Source organism: Plectropomus leopardus, chromosome 19 (genome assembly GCF_026936395.1).
Source record: "Plectropomus leopardus strain MGB_pleo_1.0 chromosome 19, ASM2693639v1, whole genome shotgun sequence".
Classification (NCBI taxonomy): Eukaryota; Metazoa; Chordata; class Actinopteri; order Perciformes; family Serranidae; genus Plectropomus; species Plectropomus leopardus.
Window position 1 is genome coordinate 17,342,715 of NC_142194.1, and position 21,896 is coordinate 17,364,610.

At 39.2% G+C, this 21,896-nt stretch overlaps 4 protein-coding genes across 5 annotated transcripts; 2 read left to right on the forward strand and 2 right to left on the reverse strand.

Annotated features, from left to right (window-relative positions):
* Positions 1 to 1,012: 1,012 nt before the first annotated feature.
* On the reverse strand, positions 1,013 to 11,139 carry cog7 (component of oligomeric golgi complex 7). Its single transcript, XM_042508440.2, has 17 exons — positions 10,471 to 11,139; positions 9,319 to 9,467; positions 9,113 to 9,229; positions 8,545 to 8,713; positions 8,347 to 8,429; positions 8,093 to 8,215; positions 7,194 to 7,392; positions 6,980 to 7,107; positions 6,631 to 6,785; positions 6,358 to 6,474; positions 5,453 to 5,518; positions 5,088 to 5,274; positions 4,839 to 4,979; positions 4,594 to 4,677; positions 3,737 to 3,851; positions 2,161 to 2,304; positions 1,013 to 2,018 (listed from the first exon to the last, which is right to left on the reverse strand). Exons 1-17 carry the CDS (start codon positions 10,634 to 10,636, stop codon positions 1,852 to 1,854), a joined length of 2,310 nt encoding a protein of 769 aa, XP_042364374.2. The 5' UTR covers positions 10,637 to 11,139; the 3' UTR covers positions 1,013 to 1,851.
* A 987-nt stretch (positions 11,140 to 12,126) lies between these two features.
* On the forward strand, positions 12,127 to 13,895 carry LOC121958544 (myeloid-associated differentiation marker-like protein 2). The gene has a single exon (XM_042507531.2). The coding sequence runs from the start codon at positions 12,177 to 12,179 to the stop codon at positions 13,071 to 13,073; it is 897 nt and encodes a 298-aa protein (XP_042363465.1). The 5' UTR covers positions 12,127 to 12,176; the 3' UTR covers positions 13,074 to 13,895.
* A 536-nt stretch (positions 13,896 to 14,431) lies between these two features.
* Positions 14,432 to 15,620, forward strand: LOC121959075 (myeloid-associated differentiation marker-like protein 2). Its single transcript, XM_042508253.2, has one exon. The coding sequence runs from the start codon at positions 14,507 to 14,509 to the stop codon at positions 15,347 to 15,349; it is 843 nt and encodes a 280-aa protein (XP_042364187.1). The 5' UTR covers positions 14,432 to 14,506; the 3' UTR covers positions 15,350 to 15,620.
* A 132-nt stretch (positions 15,621 to 15,752) lies between these two features.
* On the reverse strand, positions 15,753 to 20,240 carry LOC121959168 (putative protein MSS51 homolog, mitochondrial). 2 transcript variants are annotated; one of them, XM_042508379.2, is made up of 6 exons: positions 20,081 to 20,240; positions 18,725 to 18,874; positions 18,500 to 18,624; positions 16,862 to 17,425; positions 16,600 to 16,693; positions 15,753 to 16,226 (listed from the first exon to the last, which is right to left on the reverse strand). In XM_042508379.2, exons 1-6 carry the CDS (start codon positions 20,095 to 20,097, stop codon positions 16,022 to 16,024), a joined length of 1,155 nt encoding a protein of 384 aa, XP_042364313.2. In that variant the 5' UTR covers positions 20,098 to 20,240; the 3' UTR covers positions 15,753 to 16,021. The 2 variants fall into 2 exon arrangements, with proteins under 2 accessions (XP_042364313.2, XP_087926471.1); XM_088070345.1 differs by lacking the exon at positions 20,081 to 20,240 and adding an exon at positions 19,444 to 19,593.
* Positions 20,241 to 21,896: the final 1,656 nt, after the last annotated feature.

Consider the following 21,896-nt stretch of genomic DNA (forward strand, 5'->3'; position numbering starts at 1 on the left):
CTCCCTCCCCACTGCCAAAAAGTATTGAAAGTGACTCCACTACTCCGCACTGCCCCCTCCCCTCTCATAAATAATAAACAGTCCCTTACTTTTGTTGAAGTCCTCTGCTACTCTTCTTTTTTCAAATGCCCATCAGCATTACCTAAAATCCAAGGTGAAGATCGTTTAGAAGATTTAGTGTAGCCAAAAGTCTGAATTTAATCTTCACAAACAGAAAAGCAGCAACAAAAACTGGAAGAATTACATGTTTTGAGGTTTTTGCTTTGAAATGACTTAAATGATAAATCCATTTAAAAAAAAGAATTAAAATAAACTAATCTTTTTAGCACTAATACAATTAAACTTTAAGGTTCAATGTGCAGGATTTAAGGGCATCTATTGGCAAAAAAATGGTTTAAAAAATTCATAACTATATTTTTAATAGCTAATAATCATCTGAAAATAGGAATCGTGTTTTCATTACCTCAGAATGAGCTCTTCATATCTACACACGGAGTGGGTCCTCCATGGTGGAGCCCACCATGTTGTTTCTTCAGTAGTCCAAAAATAACAAATTAGGCAGTGGCTCTAGAGAAGGCAATTTGATTTTTTTAATTATTACATTTGCCTCCTACGGGCTTGAAACATACGTGTCACGAAATCCAACACACTGGACTTTAAGTCAAAAATTAAATTCAAAATATTTTTTTAAAAATCCAGTTACAGTTTATCAACTTTTCTTTTAATTCTAGCAATTATTTTAAATTCAAATATTATTTTAAGCATTTGACCAACCCTTAAAAAAGACCCACGGTGTCAGTGTTCTCAGGAGTCTTACCTGTGTGTTACAGTCAAGTCTTCTCTTTCTGCGTGTATTCCCCTGACAGCTGACGGTGACAGACACTCCAATTTTCATGACTTGAAGGTGCAAATGCTTTAACATTGGTAAAGAACAAAAAAAGTATAAAATGTGGCACTTTTGAGACATTGAACACACAGACAGTTCAACCAATGTGCGGTTAGGAAAGACGGATTTAGCAGAAAAGGCCATACATTTATTAAACTAGATTGTTTACATTACAAATTCATACCACCCACTATTCCAGCTAGAGGATAAAAATAATTTGATAAAAAAGTAACACAATAGGCTCAATTTTAGTGTAGATGTCAATGTTTTATGTACAGATATTCACGATACTGCATGGAAAAATATGGGAAAATATCCACATTGAAACTATTCATATTACTTGTCCAACCTTTCGACAACCAAAAAGAGACAGATTGATCTCTTTCCCCTTTTGAGTCCAATGCTGAATGTGAAGCCCAGTTAACAAAAAACAATATCAGAAATATGACCTTAATATAATTTAATATCATAGATGAATTATATTAGTATGACAAATAACAATATATAGATTTCAAATGCTCTCACACATCCCCTGATGTACATTTTGTTAGTTCCTTAGATGCTTCAGCAACTTTCAAAAATGCAGAAATTAAAGATGTAGAGTCAAGACACTTTCCCCTTTTGGCTTGACTTGAAGGCATTATCACTGCTGATCATTCAAAGTCACACTTCAACAATAATCTGTATAAAAAAAAAGTCTGAACCGCCCTGATTTCAAACTCCTTAACATTCCCACAAATCCTTATAAAACAAAAAAGTCGGAACCACCCTGATTTCTCTTAACATTCCCACAGACGAGATAACCATTTGGACAGGACTATAATTCTAAAATCTGACAGCCCCAGACATAAGACTGTTCTACTAGTGATATCGCATTCCTCTTCATTTTCAAACATGCCTACAAGTCCCCAGTGCCGCTCTGAGAGCCACTATACCTACAGAGTCCATCTTCCTCTCGTCTGTTGTTAGTAGTCAATGCAGCGGACAGCAGCGATGGTGGAAGCCAGTCGACGGGGCAGCAGTTTGGCGGTCTGTCTGTAGTCTTCTGGTTTGGCCCTGAGCAGGGTGACGATGTGCTGCAAGGTGCGGGAGGGCTGCAGGCCCAGAGCGTCCATGACATTGCTCAGATAGTCTGTGGAGCAGGAACAGGTGTCAATGATATAACTCAACACTGAACTTCCCTGTGACCATTTCTAATATTATTAAAAAACAGCGTATGATCGTAAGTAATTAGTAAGTCATTTGACAACATGTGTCCATCCGCATGACTGTACCAATGTCTGTGGCTAGCTGTTTGGTGGAGTGGGTGCTCAGTTGGGGAACGAGCAGGATGGCATCACAGTAGGTCTGCATGGTTGCCCGAGCGATGGAGCCCAGCCAGTAGTCTGCAGTGTTGTCCAGCTCAGGGAGGTCATCACCTGAGACGGGGAGGAAGGTGATGTTTTAAAAGTACTTCAATTGACAGGGTGTACAGTGAAAAAATGATGTAGAGTCTCTGATGGACAGATTGGGATTTAATGTAGAGTTTCAGAGAGAGAAAGGAAGCTAGAGAGTGAGGATGAAGGTCAAAATTATTTGAAAAGGTTTTCAAAAAGTACAGCCACATGGGACATTTATGCTGATGTCAAATTGACCTCTCTGTCTCCCAATATATCATTTGTTTTAGAGAATGCCAGGTCGTTTTTGTAATGTTGCTCTGTAACACAGGGTGCACTTCCTTCATCATTTTCCCTAAAATAATATACCAAAAACTGATTCTCATCCACCAACTAGCACTATTGCTCCCTTCTGTTCCCTTTCTTTATTACTCCAAGTTTGTACTGTGCAGAAAAACTGGAATAATGAATACAATAGCAAAATCTACGGAAGCCAATTTCTATTTCTATTTGATACCAAAAGATTCTTTAAGTCACTGTGTTAAACGTTCTTGAAATAATGAGTTATTCTCTCAAAATAACTTACTTATCCCAAAAGTGACATCTCAAAATAATGATTTAGTTTTTCAAAACAATAAGAACCTTCCAAAAAAGAATGACTCAGCATCAGTCCTCATTATATTTGAAATTTTAAGTCATGATTTTGAGAAAGCCTGTCATTTTGAGATACTAACTCATTATTTCAAGAGAGTTTCTCATTATAACGGTTTACAGGATCTTTCTTTTTCAATCACACTGGCAGAAATGGTGTGTTATGTGGGTATCAAACTGCAAATTATCGTTCTTTTCCGATGCCACGATCACAGTCCAAAAGGATCAACTTCACCTTTGAACACAGTTTTCAAATATTTATATCAAGTTCACACTGATTATAATTCACAGTGTCACAGCAATGTGAGTAAAAAGATGGAAAAGATTTTGTTAGTTTGTTTTATGTCTGATATTTATGTACATGACACAAGTTCTCTTAAGATTTGTTAGTCAACAAGCGGGGTCAGGTTTCCTTTGTTTGAGTTTGTGTAATTGAGAAAAAAAACTGTACAAACTGATATGATATGGTTGCTATATGATGTTGTAAAAATACCTCTTTGTACAAGTAAAACCTTTTTTTTAAAGTCTGATTCATAGCTTCCTTTTTGGTTATAGTTTTCCTTTTTTCATAACTGGAGGGTTATGTGGAATGTGCAAAAAACTGCACTTAAATATCACTATATATCATTTTAAAGAATCAAAATATAGTTTTATCCCATGCCAGTTAATTCCTTATGTTAGTGAAGCGGTTTCAGGCTTAAGATATATACAAGTAGAATTAGTGAAGAGAAAGCAAGCAGAAATAAAGAGAGCAAGGGAAACACAGATAAATATCATGTTGAGCGTAAGATTGAGAAGATAATCGGGGCTGATGACCAGCAACCTTGCTCTGGAGGGAAAGGCAGCTTCCCAGCATGTAAGGCCATCTCAAGTGCCGGGTCCTCCTGAGTCACAAACGGCTCCAAATGTAGAGGCAGAGACATCAGGTACTGCCCGATCTGGAAGAGAAAGACAAACATCTAGTTTGATATATTTACTGTCTGGAGGCTAGAAAATCATATTTATTGTATTTGTTTTAGCTGTGAAAATGTACTAGAAAACTGCTAGTTTGACTTTATCTTATTCCCAGCAGATTAGATTACTGCAATGTCTGTTTGCAAGCCTTTCAAAAAAAAGCAGTTTGGCAATGTCAGCTTATTCAGAAGGCTGCTGCCAGGGTCCTGACAAAAACTAGAAAATATTTAGAACTAGGAAACATTATTATGTTTCTAAAAAAACACTTCGCTGTCTACCTGTCACTTAATAAATTGATTTTAAAGTCTCGCTGCTGATGTATAAATCACTCTGTGGCTCAGCACCCAAATATATCTCTGACATGCTAAACTGTTTTTTTAAATGACTTTAAATAATCTTTTAATCTTTACACCTCTTGTCTGCACTTTTGTTTTTGATGATTTTTTATCATTTAGAAATTAATTTGACATTTTTTATCTTTTTTCTTTAATATTTTATTGTTAATCTGAATCATTTATTATGTTTTATATTTTATTGCTCTGTAAACCACTTTGAACTGCCCTGTTGTATGAAATGCACTACACAAATAAAGCTGCCTTGTCTCGCCCATGAGGCATATCCTGTTGTGTTTGTATTGATCTGCACCACACATTTTAATTGGATCAATTATGATTTCAGCATTATTTTAATTGAATGTCACCACATATATTCAAGCCAATGACTCACATTTGTAATGTATTCTTGTGGTGACAGACTGAAAGTAGGCAGGTCCTCTGTATAGCTCTCTGCAAAACCGGGCGCCTCTTGTCTCTGAACACAAACATAGAACGGAAACAGCAAGAGGTGAGATCAAAATAGACAGTGCTTCTAACACTCGAATGCACTAGCATAACGGCAGTCCAAAAGCTCTCAGCAATGCACTCAAATCAGTATTTCAAATCAAATCATGTGGTAACTTGACACTTAATCACCTCCATCTTGGAGACAAGGCAGAGCTGGTGTTTGATTTGCAAGAAGACGGAGTCGAAGGCCAGCTGGTTGGCCTGCTGGTTGAGTCTGGTCAGAGCTGCTCTAGACTCTGCTAACAGGCTGGAGTTACCTGTACCCTTCTCCTAAAAGACAAGAGGGAAGAGATGCATGAAAAAAAGGCTGCAGAGAGATAAACCACCTGATAACATGCAACAGTATAGCAAGAGTTGTCTTCATGCGCAGCTCCATACCTTTAGGGAGTAGAGTACTTCCATCAGGCTGTTGTATTCAGCCATATTCCCCCTCTGAAGGTAGTTGTATTCCTGCCACGGATTCTTGGTGGCACTCTTCCTCTCTGTGGAGCTGGCCTCCTGGATGCCTGCCAGGCTGCGTGGGCTATACGACTCTGACAAGTATTTACCTGCTGTGCCCAGGATCCTAAGGATGGGATTGATTGTATTCAGGAAATGCACGTAAAATTCCTTAAAATCCGACATTGTGCTTTGTTGAAAGGATGCCCCAAGAGTTACATCCATGTAAAAGAGAATGGTTTAGAGCGAAATAACTTAAAAATAACACGAGAACACCAAATATAAAGTAAAAACATTGTTCTTACTTGTTTGACAGCTGTTGCTCAAAGGCTCCACATTGTCGAAGCAGTTCTCCACAAGTGGCAATAATCCTGCAAAACACAACATAAACCAGTTAATCTATCCATTTTCTGGGATTTATCTAAGCCCAGGACGTGATGGCAGCAGGCTAAGCAAATTCCAGACGTCTCTCTCCTCAGCAAGAAAGGTACCCAGCACAAGCCCAACAATGTCTAGAACCTTCAGCATCTCAGGACGAATCTCATCCACATTTGGTGTTTTGCTGATGAGGAGCTTCTTCACTACCTCAGAGAGCTCTGCCAGGCATTTGGGTGAGGTCTTCAAATTCTGCCTCTTCCACAGAGGATATGCTTGTTCGGGTTCAAGAGAAAGTGCTCTTTCTACAACTCAACAACATCCTCAATTAAAGTCAGCAGATCTTCTACGCTGCTGAACACAGCCTGAGCCAAACACTGCTTTCCTTTCCTGAGTCGTGGGTAGAGGCTTTGAGCGTGGCTAACTCAAATTTCATATCCCTTTTCTCCCCGGGGAGTTCTTCTGGAGGCAGGAGCTAAAGGAAAAGGGCCTTGGCCAAACCCTCCTAGTTCACCCTCACTACATGTTTGACTTTACCAGACTCATAGTCACATGTAGACAACCTTCTCATATCTAGGTGGTACCGCTCCACGTCCCGCACTGGCATTGGTTCCAGGGGCAGCTCGGCTGGTAATGCATCCGGCATCAATACCTACTTCTGTGAGTGCTGAGCTCAAAGGGCGGTGGCTATAGTTTAGTTAGCTATGGTTTCCTTTGGGCTGTGCATGACCAGGCCCCATGGATCAATACCTGGCCACCTGACACTTGTCAGCAAGCTTCCTTCTGTTTTTCTGTTTTCTAATAAAAAAGTCTTAAATGTAAAATAAATATTAACCTGACAGAGTTCTGGAAGGCCGTCCAGTCCTCCTGAAAAACAGACAAACTTGGTGTATCCTCCAGTTTACACTTCTTCCTGATTGACTGCAGTGTTGTGGAGAAGTCTGACACGTACCTAGAAAAAGCACAATGTTAAAGCTGGCTACATAAATTAATTAAAGTACAGTCAACATATACATTGAACTGGGCTAGTTGTTTCTATATAAACAAAGCAAAGGAGTAAATACACAGTATGTGAATTATGTGTGTTGTGACAATAAAGGATATTTACTTAGTGAAGAGAGCTTTGAGGGCTTTGAGAAGACCACACACGGCCAGTCCGTCAGTTAGTTTGACACAGCGGTCGACAGCAGCACTGGCCAGGCCAAACAACTTGCCAACAGAGTGGCTCAACTCTTCCACACAATCAATTACTTCCCCGTGTTCCTAAAGAGAAGAGAGCGTGTGAAACAAGAGGCCACACAAACACAGAAAAAATCAGGAAAATAGGAAATAAGTAAGAAAAAGGAACAGTTATGGTGAGGTTTTAATAAATCTGTGTGTGTGTGTGTGTGTGTGTGTGTGTGTGTGTGTGTGTGTGTGTGTGTGTTTGTGTTTGGTATGTGTGCATGGTGTCTAACCAAAGGTACAGCACTGATCTGGATAAGCAGGTGAGCTTCCTCCAGATCTCCGTACTGCAGTTGATAAGGTTTGTAGGGGTCATACAGCGCGCACACCAGCTCATTCACCTTCAGCAGATTATTCTCACCTGAGGAAGAAACACAGACAGAACATGAAGACTTAACTCCACACACACCTGAAGTATCTACAGTCATGTCTTGTTTATGCACAGACCCAGGTGCGGGAGCATGGCGGCCTCCAGGCTGTGTCCGAAGGTAGATGTGGTGTGATGGAGTTCGAGCAGTGTGTCGAGGCGCTGCTCTTGAGCTGCCCGTTCCACAGCCGAGCTCAAGCACACAGGGATGGATGGGACCATGGCCCCCAGAGTTTGGATCAGCAACACTGTCACCACCTCATATGGGTTCTTGAACACCTGTTATGACATAGGAAATGCATAAAAAATGTAAAGAGCATTGTGACTAACTGTTTTTACAGACTGCAACAATTACCTCCACTATATCTATATAAATATTTGATTTGGTATTACACTTATTCTTACTGATCCCTATGAATCCCTTTCGAGTAGTATGTTAACTTTGCTAGATTCATAGTGTAATCTGGATCGCCCCCTGGTGTCTGTCTGCAGTATAGGTCATAAAGCCCACCTCTCCCTGTTACTGAATGGGACATAGGCCAACCTAAAAACAAAGAGTACACGCCAAATACATTTTTCTCAAAGATGATTTCTGTCACCAAAGGTAGTTTTCATCCTCCTGAAGTTTGTTCAAGTGTTTGTTTTTATGTCAAGTTCAGTTTTAACAGGTTATTAAATTATACAAAAAGGGGATTTTCTGCCATGATTGGTAGCTGTGAAAGCCAATCAGTGTGCTTGCACTCAATGGAGCTTCTCACGATTGGTCAGACAGGTTTTATTACAGGAACTCCCCCACTGTGGATATCGCTACCACGCAGACTCCAGCTCTTAACGACATCACCAGCACAAGATGGCAACACCCATATCTTAGATATTTTATCTGCACTTAAGCATGGGGGGGGGTAAGTGGGGGTGCTTCAATCATCTGTATTTACAGTCTGTGGTCAGAACTTGTCACAGAGTTACTGTAGCGTCTCACCTGGCTGGTCCACTGTAGTTGAGAATGCCACGAGGAGAGCAAGGTGTCGTAGAATTCAGACAGCTGCTGATTGAGACTGAGCTCACTTTGAGAGAGATCCTGCCACATGCTCACCAGCTGACCCTGGAGATGCAAAAACAGACATTAATTCACAAATGGACATTAGAGCATGCCTACACTGAACAGGGAACCCTTTATTGTTGGCTTATTTAGCAATAAATTAATTAGGTAAGAAAGAGGCCTGTAGTGCCTACCTTGTGACACTTGTAATAATAAGCAAGGAGCTGTGGCATTCTGTCTATCTCTGTGAAGACTTTTACAAACAGCTTGGCTTGGTCTGCAGAGAAAAAAAATGTGCAAATATAAGAATATATTCAGTGTACACTGACAGTCGACTACAGAAAACAAAGAAATGGAAGTTGGAATAAATATGAGAAGCAGGTTCTTATTACCTATAGACATGGAGTTAAAGGTTGCTACTATCTGTGGGCTGGCCAGGGCCTCCAGTCTGTTTTTCAGAGCCTCCAGGTGGACACACTTCTCAGAGTAGTCTGGTGTGTCCACCAACATGGCCAGGCTGTTCTGCATGCTTGTCAGCTTGGAGGAAATTACTGCAAGGTCCTAGAGAAGAAAGAAGAATACATTCAATTAATGTCTGCACAGTAATGGCTTCATATTGTATTAACAGCTGTTAGATGATAAAACACACTATTTATGTTCTTACTTATCAGAAATTCAATATTTCAATGCCCTTTTAGACCTAAACAGAATCAGTTCACATCAAATGCCTTGAAAAATGCTTGAGTCTTTAAAGGAGCCATTGCACTGGTTGTCTTGCAAACATCAAGAAATTGGAACATTAAAATGAATTTTGTCTGCAGAAAGTCATGTTACATGTAAAGGTTAAAATACATTTGAAACGTCTCACTTATATGGATGTATGCCAGGATGAGCAGCAAAGGTTGATGATCATTAAGCAGCATGCCAGACAAAAACCTAACGAGTGTCTCTGATTTATACCTGTGTTTTAAAGGTCTCCTCAATGTCTGCACTCAGTGTGCTCCATTTGTCTGCCTCCTGTAGAGCTTCAGCTGCCAACTGCATGCGGCTCTTCACTTGATCTATCTCCACCAGGACCTGGTGAAGGGGAACCGCACGTCATTATAAAGTCATATGCACAGTCAGTATGCATATCTTATACACATGACAATTTTAGTCATGCATACCTGCATAGACTGCACAGTGTCCTGCTCAAACTTCTTGATGTCCTCTTTGACCAGAACCATTTGCTCCTTTAGGAAAGAAGCCTCCTGTTTCAAAGCCTCCACATCTCGCAGCACTCTGGGCATGTTTTGGAGGGCCTGATTACTGCTCTCTACACACAGAAATACAGCAGCCTTTCAGTTAATGAAGGACATAAGGAGAAATCAGAACTTTCATAACATTTTAATATAGCTGGTGCCAGACTCAGAAGAAAATGCAAGCAGACATTAAATGCAGTTCTCTTTGGTATAGGATTCAACATTGTTAATAAACAGAGATCAAACAAAAACCAACTTACCGCTGCACCCTCAATAGATTAGTGTGATTTTGTACAATGTAATAACCAACTTGGCAAGAAATGTTCCAATAAATTAGCAAAAGGTGACAAAGAAAATGGGTAACAATCATAACAAAATTATCAAAAAAACTATTGAAAGATGTCCAGCAAACTATATTTATAATGTTTTAATGATATGCTTAAAATTATGTTAGAAAAAAAAACGATTTTTTTAATTTTAAATTTAGTTTTTGTCTTCTACTTTTCTTTTTGCATACTTTCAGGTAATTTTCTTGTATAGTTTTTATTTATTTATTAATTGATTACTAAATTTGGGTGGGGCAATTAGTAGGTACATCAATATTGGTATTGGTTATTAGTCTGATGGGTTGTTTTGTATCCAATATCATGCATCTCTAACATTAGTTGCCAGTTTATGTGTTAAAACAGTCCAACACAACACTTCAATAAGTCTGTCTTCAGTAAGGGGAGGTGTTGATTCATTCTGAGGTCATTTTGGAGGCTTTGTGTTGGTGTCAAATTGTGATGCTTATTACTTAGGAGTGTTTCTAATAATCACGCTTACCTTCACTGACACAAAAGGCTGTACGGAACATTATAAACAACTATCAATCAAACAAACACTATGCACGAAATATGTAGGAATTAACGCAAAGCTCTTGTTTCAGTAGGCTGCATGCCATTTAGCTAGTTGTCATAAAGCGGAAACTGGGTGACAGCAAGAGAAAACACACATTGTGCAGCCGAGAGAAGAAATCCTACAAACTGTTAACGTGGCGTTGATGCAAAGCGTCGTTGGTGCACTTTAACTATTTACCCTCAATGGCATTGTTGACTTCCTGGATGAACAGCTGCAGCTTCATGACCAGCGTGGCTGCGTGTGTATCCGCCTTCCCTGGCGCGTCCTTCTGCACCACCTTGAAGGCGCCGTTTACCCAGTCTTTCACATCAAAATCATCGTCCAGGAATTTGGAGAAATCCATCTGGCCTCGTCACTCCTTTCCCAGAGCTAGAGGCTGGGCGGTGTTCAGTCAAACTCTTGTGGTGCAGTGCAGTCTGTGTCATCGACCCATTGCTAACGTTAGCTAGTTTTTCCCAAACAATGGCTTCGACACGAATATAAAATAAATAGCCCAAGAAAATGAAATTATCATTACAACTAGATAGAGTTCCAACAAGGCGACGGCTTCCTCCAGAGTTGTTTTTAAATATCCACGGCTTTAAAAAGAGAAAAGTAACGACATAGTTGTGAGTGTTTGATAGTGGCAGAGAGAGCTACTGATACTTGACAACAACTTCCGATTCGTGCTTCCTATTTACCTTCCCCAGAAACAACCGCCAGCACAACAAACCTACCTGCTGAATTAAAAATCTTTTTTTTTAACGCAGTGACGAATTTTTCGTCAATCAAATTGGACTTTTTGTGTATTTTAAATTAAAATTTATCACATAAAGTCGAAGGAAAGGTGAAAGCGGTTTGCTTGAAGTGGTGTCACAAGTAAGTATATCCGTGCAGAAACGTATGAGTTTTTTTTTAGCTTGGTTTTAGATGTCCCCTCGCAATACCCCAGACTTTGTCTACCCCTAAAATATTTTAGATTACTACATTTGAGTATACATTATACCATCACTGAATATGCATTATGCATTTGTCTGCAACATGAATGTATGCAATCTGCTGCCTTCTTGAGTCCAAACAATCATACAAAACAGTCTATTTTTCTTTCTCAAATTAATGAAAATGGATATTGTAAATATAAGGTATTCAAATTAAGATTGCAATTTGTTTTCAATTTAAATAATTGTTCCTACTGTCCCAACCTGCCCAGGAAGGCAGAATTTGGAGAAAATGCATTCCTTGTACATGTTATATAATTGCACCTTCCACATTTTGACTGGGCTCTTAAAAATTGAAAAAATGTTGGCGGACATTTGTGTATATACAGGAGTAAAATTATTGCCATTACTGTTCAAGTAGACTGTGAGTGATAGAAGGTTAGCTCACGTCAACACAAAAGTGTTCAAGCTCACCCTGCTCTCCCCAGAAACGCAATGTAGTAGTATGTTTGGATCACATCGGAAAAGTAAAGAACATACATGTTTGAAGTGTTAATAATACTGCTCAGCATCTACAGAAAATCATCTTTTAGCATAGTTAACAAACACACAATAGTGTATATTAAGTAACATGATGTTTGATAGCAGGACACACAACAGAGGTCAGCCAGTTGGTCAGGGAGCCAAAGCAGATCTGCCATAACTAGTCCTTACTGGTGCCCATTTAACTATAGGATTAGGGATCTCATTTTGGTTATATCATATCAGCTGCAGCAGACTTTTATTGCTTCACACAGTTGCTTTCATGAATATTATGCAAACCAAAAAAGGAGAAAGGAGTATATGGAAAGTAGAGCTGGAAGGCAGTCAAGCAACTGAAAGCACACCTCAACCAGTTTCTAGCAGCTCTCTGGGAGGATATACATAACAAAGACTTTTCAACTGCTCTTCAGCTCATTTCAAAAGATGGGATGCATTGATGATATTAAGGACAATGTGTCCAAGGCGGTGTTCAGTCCTTCTACTCTGTTAACAGGGCGAGGCGGGCTGCACATGGCTCAGATCATCCTGTCTGTGGTCACATTTGTCCTGGCTGCCTTCAGAGGAGGGAGCAGCCATACCTACTGGAACTACGCCATGTTCACCTGGGCTTTCTGCCCCATCATGACCCTCATCATCACCATCATTGAGATGTTCAAGCTTGATATCGTACTCAATTTGTTTTGCATGAACTGGTCGGACTTTACTACAGGGATGGCCATGTCCTCTACGCTCATGACTGTCTCTGTCGCAATCACCTATGCCAACTTCTACGCCTGCCTGAAGTGCCCGTATGGCTGGGTAGTGAGTATATTTGCCTTCTTGTGTGGCTTGCTCTACACACTTGAAGTGGTGAAGGACAAATTCATGGACAAGAAGAAGGGGAGCTACCTGGCCGCTCTGCCTGGATTCTGGAAGGTCATGGAGGCCTTCGTGAGCTGCATGATTTTTATCTCACTGACTGGTTACAGAGACAAGCCAGCTCTGATCCTGTGTGTGGTAGCATATATTATTCCTTTCCCCATCCTGCCTTTAATCATAGTCACCAACATCCTCAAGAAACTGAAGACCTGTTTGCCATTTAACCTGGACAGGTTTGTGTTTATATTCCTGGTGATCTCTGTTGTTCTGTATATATTTGCTGCTATTGTGTGGCCCATTTTTATGTTCAGGAACAACCCTCGACCCAGTGACTGTCCACCCAGCTTCTGTATCTGGGCCATACAGTTTATGGTTGCATTTATGACCTATGTGAATCTCATTCTTTTCACTCTGGATCTCATCTTTACCCTGCTCGGTATCTGTGGCTTTAAACGCACATAGTGGTGAAGTTCTACCATTGTAGAGCGCCCTTTAAGAACTATTTGTACAGGACCAGCTATTTAGAGGTCTCTATTTTAAATAATGCTTTTAAACCCCAGTTAACCCTTTGAAATTTGGACATACCAACATCAGTTTTTGTGCTTTATTCAGATGCCTTTCACAAGCATGGAATCATTTCAAACCTGAGCAAATTGGTTTGATTTCTTTCAAAAACATAAAAAAAACAAGTAAAAAAATGGTTAAAGGTGACAGGCAAACGACCCTGAAAATAAGTTTTAAAGAGAGAGAGAGAGAAAATGATTAGGAAATATACAAACATAAAAATAGGAAAAAATATCCAGAAAACTATATAGTGGCTGGGCCCCCGAAAGCTAAGCCACAAGCAGACTGAACTCAGGATCAGTTTACACAGCATATGTGATGTTGTCAAACAGGCTGAAGATCAGACAGAACACAAAAGTGGCAAAATAGCCTAATCACAGCCAGGAGTACGATTTTTTAAACCAAGAATTTTAAATCGTTATTGCTCTATTGTCCATTTTTTTTTAATGATTCAATGTAAAAATGTAATGTATTTTGTAAAATTAAACCTGAAATTACCATTAAGGTCCGCATGTATTTTTTCACTGTAAGATTTCATATTTCCTAATATGCTGCTGTGAAATATGAACCTTATATGGCACTGCCAGTGAATATTTAAAGATGTAAGATTTGCTGCATTATGTCTTTTTGAAAAGGAGATTACACAAGAATTGTGCTGTGTTTCCTGGGATCTGTCAGCCACAGACACGAGAGCCAGAATAACAGAATTGGAATAAAGTGAAGCTCTTATAAAGACATATTTGTCATCTCATTTTTTTCAATACTTGATGAGAGTGCTTAAAATTGCAGAAAAATCTGTATGTGTTTCTGTGCAGAAGAGACAGAGAGACAGTGTGTTTGTATCTTCGTATTGGAGAAACAGGAATATTCAGTTTTCAATTGGTAGGTATATGTTTTAAACATTGGGGGGAACATGTCCCTGTGAAATCTACGCCTACGCTGTAAAGGAGTATATTTTATTTAATTCCCTGTATTATTTGTTTGTGAATAAATGACCAAATAATCCAAAAAAATAAGGACAGAAATAGAAAAAAAAACTATACATACAGGATTTATCAAGGGTTTTAACCCAACATACTGTATATGTGAAAGAGTCAAGAGTGCAAAAGCACGCTCCTTCCACTTTGGACAGTCATGGAACACACACCGGCACATTGAGCAGTTTATGAATGTGGAAATTTGAATAAAAGAGAGTGAGTAAATGATGCCTGCCTGACATATTAGACGTGGCTCTGCCTCAATATGAGAACTGAAGTTGCAACAAGTACAGTTCATGTCACAGAGTGCTGGTAGACTTCTGTCTTCTACTTCTTATTCCTGATTTGAGCATCATGTGTGGCCCATTCAAGGGCTGTCAGGGCATTTTGCGCCTTCTGGAAATAATCGTCAGTGCCTTATCTTTGATCATCGTAATCTCCAGAGGCAAGATGGTGAGTCCATGGGGCGTCTGGTGTGAGTTTGTCTGGGTTTTCTGCATCACGGTGCCGTTGGTCCTGAGCGTGGTGGAGGACAAAAAGTGGCACATCCTCCTGGCTGTCTTCCTCCCAAACTGGGCTGACCTGACGTGCGGGCTGACCTCCCTGTGTGCTCTGATGATCACCTCAGCCACGGTCATCTTTGCAGCCGTTTTTGTGTGCCTTTCCTGCGTCGTCAACATCCTGTGTTTCATCTCCTCCCTGGTCGCCACCGTTTTGTTCCTGATAGACGGTGCAATGCAAAAAATGAAGTTTCCAAGCGGCTACATGTGCAGCCTGAGAGGAAGTCTCCGCACTACAGAGGCCTTTATAGCGTGTATTATCCTCAGTGCCGCCACGGACCACTTTGTGAACGGTGAATGGTCCTTTCGCCCTGCTGGGATGATATGCAGCGTCCTTGTGTTTGCCGTTTGCCTCCTGGTCACTGTGGTCATCATTGTTCTGCATCTGCTCAAGCTGCTGCAGTGTCTGCTCGCATTCAAGCTAAATATGATGGAGCTGGTGTTTAACATCGTGGCAGTGCTGTTGTACCTGCTCGCTGTCATTCTGTGGTCCGTCTTTGGTTACAAACGCTCCAAGTACAATCCTTACATCTGTCAGAAGTGTTCCTTTGTAGACATGAATACTGTTAACATCGGAGCCATCGTCAATATTGTCTTTTACATTGTGGACCTAGTTTTATCCATTAAATCTCGCTAGAAATGTAGACATGGCATGTGTTTAGAAACTCTGATTTACTTGTGTTGCATGGTTTTATTTTTTCAGAAGTTAATTATTTTAATGAGGAAACTGTTCAGTGGACAGTAGCTGGTTATTTGTACTGTTTGTTGCCCAAAATTATGTGAAACATTTTTAAAATTATTCCTCAAATCAGAAGGTGATATTGTGACATTTTATCTTTCATACTTAATTCTAAAAAAAATAACAGATAAATGCCTGAAATATGCCTTTTAATTGTGTAGTATTTCTAGTCAAGTTAAAATGTATGAAAATGTAATCGAAATCATATCTCTATAAAGTGAAGAAAAGCTGTGTTAAACCAGAGTGGACAATGCAGTCTCCCTTATCATTTTAACTTTTTTTTTATTGAAAACTTAAGACATTTGACTGTTTCTACAATGTTTTATTGTCTCTCTGATAGTGCAACAATAGCTCAGAGACTGTATATTCAAATCTCACAGGTCTGGCAGTTACATGCCATGAAACTGAGATAGTGAATGCAAATGTTTTAGCAAACACTCATAGCTGTTACCAAGGTAAAAGGGTATTAACATACTATTTTTAAAACATAATTGCATTATTTAATTATTAGAAAAAGCACGCATATGAAATCATTGCCTCATAGTCCACAGTGTGTGCTGATGTGCACCTTCAGGCCTCATCTGGTTCCTCAAACTCCACAGTCTCCAGCAGACCCTGGAAACAGAAGTAGTGGGAGTTGCAGTAGACAGGAGGCTTGTTGGGAGATGAACCCACCACTTCTGGTTTGAGCGAGGTGAAGGGACTGGCTCCGCTTCCCTTCATGTCCATCTCCAGCTCCAACAGGATCTGCAAGGAGTAGGTCATCTCTGTCTCACTGTGGAGGACAAGATACATCAGGAGCCATTAAACATTACACACATTATGGATGAATTTTCGTGGATAATGAAAGAGCAGGGAGGAAAGCCAGCCTGGCCTACTGAGAAGTTTGCATATTTAGGCACAATTTCACACACTTGTGATCAGACAATGACTGGGAAAGACATTGGTAACTAAATCAAATGCAATTTTTCCCCCTGAGATGTAGTAAAGTAAAAGTATAAAGCAGCACAAAATGGAAATATTCACGCAAAGTAAAAGTACCTTGAAATTGTACTGGGTAAATACACGTAGTTATTTTCACCCGACTGCAATTTTGTTGTAAGGTATTTCACTAAGTGTGTGGGGGCGTATTATTATGTAACACTCACCTAAGGGCAGTGAAAAGGGAAGGAATCTCATAATCCCTGAGGAGCAGAAGTGTTGGAAGCCAACCCTCATCCAGACCCTGACTGGCATCAAATCCTTGACACAAAAAGATGGAAAGGAAAACAAATGAAAAAGAGTTTAATATGAACTAGAACCTCCTCCTCAGTAGCTAACTGTTAACTGGCACACAGTACACACAACACAAAAAAAAAATAAAATCAGATTTTAGACTGTAAAAGTGTGGAATGAGAAAGATGTTCTCACCAGGATTAAATCCGACTACCAAATCTGGCTTGGCTGCTTCCTCTTTCTCCACCAGTTCCTCCCAGAACTGGTGATACAGGCCCTTGTAGGCACTGATGAAGACCCTCTGCCTGGGGCCAAACGCCCTGAGAGGAGGCCTCATGATGGGGCCATTCAACACTTCCGGTCCCACCATGACTACCTCGATGCCCTGGTGTCCAGGAAACATTTTATTCAGCTCGTCATAGTCCGTCACTCTGGCTGCCAGAGTCTCACTTTGGCCCGCTCCCACCAGGTGAACGGTGAGAGGTTTGGAATAAGGGTTAATGCCAAACAGCCTCATCCCCCAGGCTATAGTCAGCGGCCTGGAGAAGAACTCGCTGCAAACCCTCCACAGTGACAGCTTCAGGTCATCATCATCAGGCTGAGGCCTGCCAGAGTTGGTCCACAAGTCTTTCATGTTTGTTCCTTTTAAAATGGGTTCCAGGCGAGCAGTGAGATCTCCTTGCATCGCAAGCCAGTCGTCCCAGCCTTTCACCTCTGACTGGGGCTTTGACCATTTTTCTGTAGGGAATGGAAGGTCTCCTGGTGTTCGGGAAAAACAATAAAATTAGTTTTTGCAGTTTAACCTTTTGAAACCTGAGCAAAAAGTTTTTCCAAAATCATGGAAAGAAGGCAAAGAACAACGTAGCAACGCACAGCCCAAAAAATACCACTAAATTGGTAAAAACTATTCAATAAAATTACCTGAAACTTCGTAAAAATAAATAAGTAAATAAATAATTCAAAGAAATTTAAAGTTTTTTTTGTAACAGATTTTTAAAAAAATAATTATAATCATTTTAAATACAGTTTTCTATGAATTTTTCAGTTTTATTTTTCTTTTTTTTTTTATAATTTTGTAATGATTGATACCCCTTTTTAAAAATGTATTTTCAGGTCATTTTCTTTGTCACCTTTCACTAATTTCTAGCAACTTGTGGGACATTTCTTGCCAGGTTGGTCACTACATTTTTCCTCATATTTTTGAAAGAAACTGGGATGTACGAAATTTGATTTTTTGCCAATATCCAATATGCCAATAAATAACAACTCATTTGGCCGATAAGCCGTACCAATGTCAATGTATCCACTTTTTCCCCAGCTTATATTAGCTTTGGTCAAGTCTCTTCTTCTTTAGTGGAATTAACATCATATTATGCATACTCTTCTCGTGATGGCCCACCAGCTGATCAGGACATATAATACAATGCTTTGCTGTGTATGTAACATTTACTTATTGTGCAAAATAAAAAAAAATACTTCAATTTAGGGTTGATGTTTTATATGTGTTCACTTTGTCAATAAAAAATGAAACAAAAATATTGGTTTGTCGTAACGGCAGAAATCAATTCTTTGGCCAATTTCAGTATTTCATTTCAAAACCAATATCTACTGATACTGATGACATACCAATATTACTATGCTTGCCAAAAAGAAAGGGTTTCAAAGGGTCAAATAGCTTGTAAAAGGTGTCTGTAGGCAGCACAAGAAAACTGATGTCAAACCAGGATTAAAGGGTTAATAGGGTTAATTTTTTTTGCACATTCCTTCATTTTTAGAGAAGTATTCCCCTGCATTTAGTATTTGTTTGTATCATTTTTTTCATATATATTTTACCTTTAAATAAAAGCCATTCAACAACTCTGTCAATGGCAGCCAAACGCAGCTGTGAGCAGAACTTCTTGTGTTTGGGCCAGTCCTCCTTCTGACACTCTTTACAGCAGTAGTAAACATTTAGACATCTGTGCAAAGACAGGAGAAAAATGAGAGCTCTTTGATTGTAAAATGACTCACTTTGATGATCTTGGCTGCACAGGCCTGCTGGGTATGATATTGTTTTACCTGGCACAACGCTTCAGGCTCTTTGGGTCTGACAGTTGATTTGGCTGCTTCTCGCAACAAGCACAGATTTTAAAAGACTCCTCCATCTTCTCAAACATCTCTTTTTGAGAGCGGAAGACCATGGCTTTATCCTTGGTCTCCACGCCAGTTCTGGACACACAAATACATTTTAAAAAAATACAATAGAATTACTGATGAGTAACCAGAAATGTGGTCTTGAGTCACAAACTTGATGACTTTAGACTCAACAAAATCAAAAACAACTTGCAACTTGATCTGGACTTAACACAAATGACTTGTGTCTTCAGTTGGACTGTCTTGGACTTTGACTTGCTGCCTTCCACAAAATTTTAAAGAATGTTATTTAAAAAGTGTGCAACCAGCCAATTCATTTCCTGAATCAACTAACATTAAAGCTATTTATTCCCAAAGAGTGGACAGGTAATTCCCTGGATTCACTTTGTTTGAACCAATCCAACAGCATCGAATAAAGGAGAGAACAATGAAGAACTAACATTATATTACTGAGCACCAGTTGGAAAATAACACTATTGCCAAGGATTGTTTTGTTTTTGTCCGTAAACTTAACGGTGGTCAATAAAACAATTTAAATCATATTTGTAGCAAAAACCCAAGAACATGTTCGGTGACTGGCTGCTAATAGAAAGCCCAAGATGTAAAATCTTAGTTTACCTGATGTCCCAAATTACCTGACTTACCGTACAATATTTAAAATGCATTCATAGTTTTTCGAAAGTGTAAATTGGGACTTGACTCTGGCTTGTCACTCTTGAACTAGGATTTGAGTGCAAAGACTTATTTGTGACTTGCAAAGCAATGACTTGGTCCCACCTCTGCCAGTATCTCATTAGTAATTTGAATAACAGTTAAGTTATACACACCACAAGCTAAAATACCAATTTTAGACAACACATAGCTTGTCCACTGCCTATCTACTGAGGCCTATGTGTCTATTCTTGGACTGGAACATTTGTCACAGTATGCAGAGACCAGAGAACTGCATGGACACATTCATAACATCTTTACATATATGAAATGTGGCAGAAAAGTTGCTTAAAGCTTAATGGGGACACAAAGCGAATGGAACAGCAGGTAGCAAAAGTATCAAACAGGCTATGGAGGCATGCTAGCATACAAAAATGTCATTCACATGTCGAGCAATCATTATTAACGAGCAGCAGGCGGCTCTGTTCCTGCGCGCGCGGCTTAAGACACGTGCGCCTATGGCTTTTTTGGAGTCGTGGGGTAACATGCTGGTGGTGGTGGTGTAAATTTAGACATGTTTCCAAAAAGGAAAGGAAAGAAGTGCAAATACTTTAGCCCAAACGTACTTACTTTTTAGTCTCCGTCATTATTAAAAGAGTGTGGCAGTCACGCCGCGCGCTGTTCTCAGCTCTTCTTCTGCTCCTCTGTTATCTGAGCAGATGGTGGCTGCTGGTGCCACATATAGCACCTGTGCTCTCCCCTCTAAAAAGCTCTGACAACTCCAGACCATTCCTGACTTTATAAGAGCATTCAAATATGGGGCATATTAAAAAAAAAAACTACATTCATATATTTCTATATTTTCATGGCAAAAGAAACATGCTCTTGTTTTGATTGAACACACAACAATGCATTTCTTTATTTAACTATATTGATTTATTTATATATTTATATTTATATTATATTATATTTTGGTTAGAGCGAAATCTCAATTTTTTAGAATCAAAAGTTAAAAAATAAAATTGTGTGAGATAGCTTTATTAAGTAGGCAGAAGACAAAAGGAATCAGCTATATTTTTGATATCAGATTTGAATGTCTGTGATAATGAGTGATGGTAGCTAATATAATTTCATGATAAAGTTGGGTTCAAATGTGAGCAGGGCTGGTTGGCTAAGTGAAATAATTAACAGTTGCTGTATTCTGAGAAATGAAAACTATTTTTAACGTTAAAAAACAAAGTTTATATATTTTGAATGGTCAGTGTCAAAGATAATTAGACATTTAGAAAATGTTCACATTGGTTCTGTTGGTTGCATGATGTTTTTGTAACTATAACATTTTAAAACTTTGCCAGTGAGCCTCCTGATGGGGCAGGTTTACACCAATGCACAACATGACTTAAATTACAAATCAGTTAATTTTATGAAAGATTTGTGTACATTTAAACATATTAATTTATACTGGAAACATAAACCTTTCATTTGCTGATGGTTAGAATATTCTAACATAAATTATGCCAAAGAAATACAGCAGTGACTGAAAAGTGTGCCAACCAGTCCTGGTCTTCTATATTTATTGCGTAGTTTATCTCATAATTTATAACATAGTCATATTTATTTACTTAATGTGCATATTTATTCATGTATATTAACCTACATGGCATTCCTCAGCTAATAGCCCATATGGCCACTAATGAAACCCCGAGCCTCAATATTTCAACACCAACCATCCTTTCTTTGTGCTTTTACAAGTTTTATCCACTAGAGGACAGTGTCACATTGTAAAGGCTGTTTCAAGCATTAACACATTTCCCTCCTTAATGAAGCAAAACAGGGAAAGCATGCAGATGAAGGTGTAATGTTATGTTTAACGCATTGATAACAGTGTCATTAAAGAGAGTTATTTTCGACACATTAATCCAACAAGTAGCAGCAGATTGCCTTTTTCTCATTGTTAAAGATGGCAGAAGATACAGAAGGATTTTCATACAAAGATTGTTCTAATGTGCCTAATCACTGGCTTCCTGTGAAATTATAGGAAAATAAATGTGGAAGTATGAACAAGTGAAGAGGGCACACAGACCATTGTTTAAACCCTTCACAGAAAATGGGTCTTGGAGTTGTTTTGTAGTCATGAAGTGGCATTTTTAAGCTTCTACAGACAAAATCCTGTAATTTGTCCATACCTTGCAATTTAATGAAATCCCCTAATTTTTTTAGTTTTGAGACAATCAGACTTATTTCATGGTAATTTTAAGCCTGCGGCTCACATTGTTTTTATATTGCATTTCTGTTCAACCTTGAACTGGAAAATTGTCAAACAATTGCTGCTTGACGTTTTGGCCTTTTTTTTATTGTTAGGAGATAGTGATGGCCTATTGGGGAGTCTCCAGTGACCATTATAAACCATTATATTGTCTGCAGTGATCACACACTCCAGAGACTC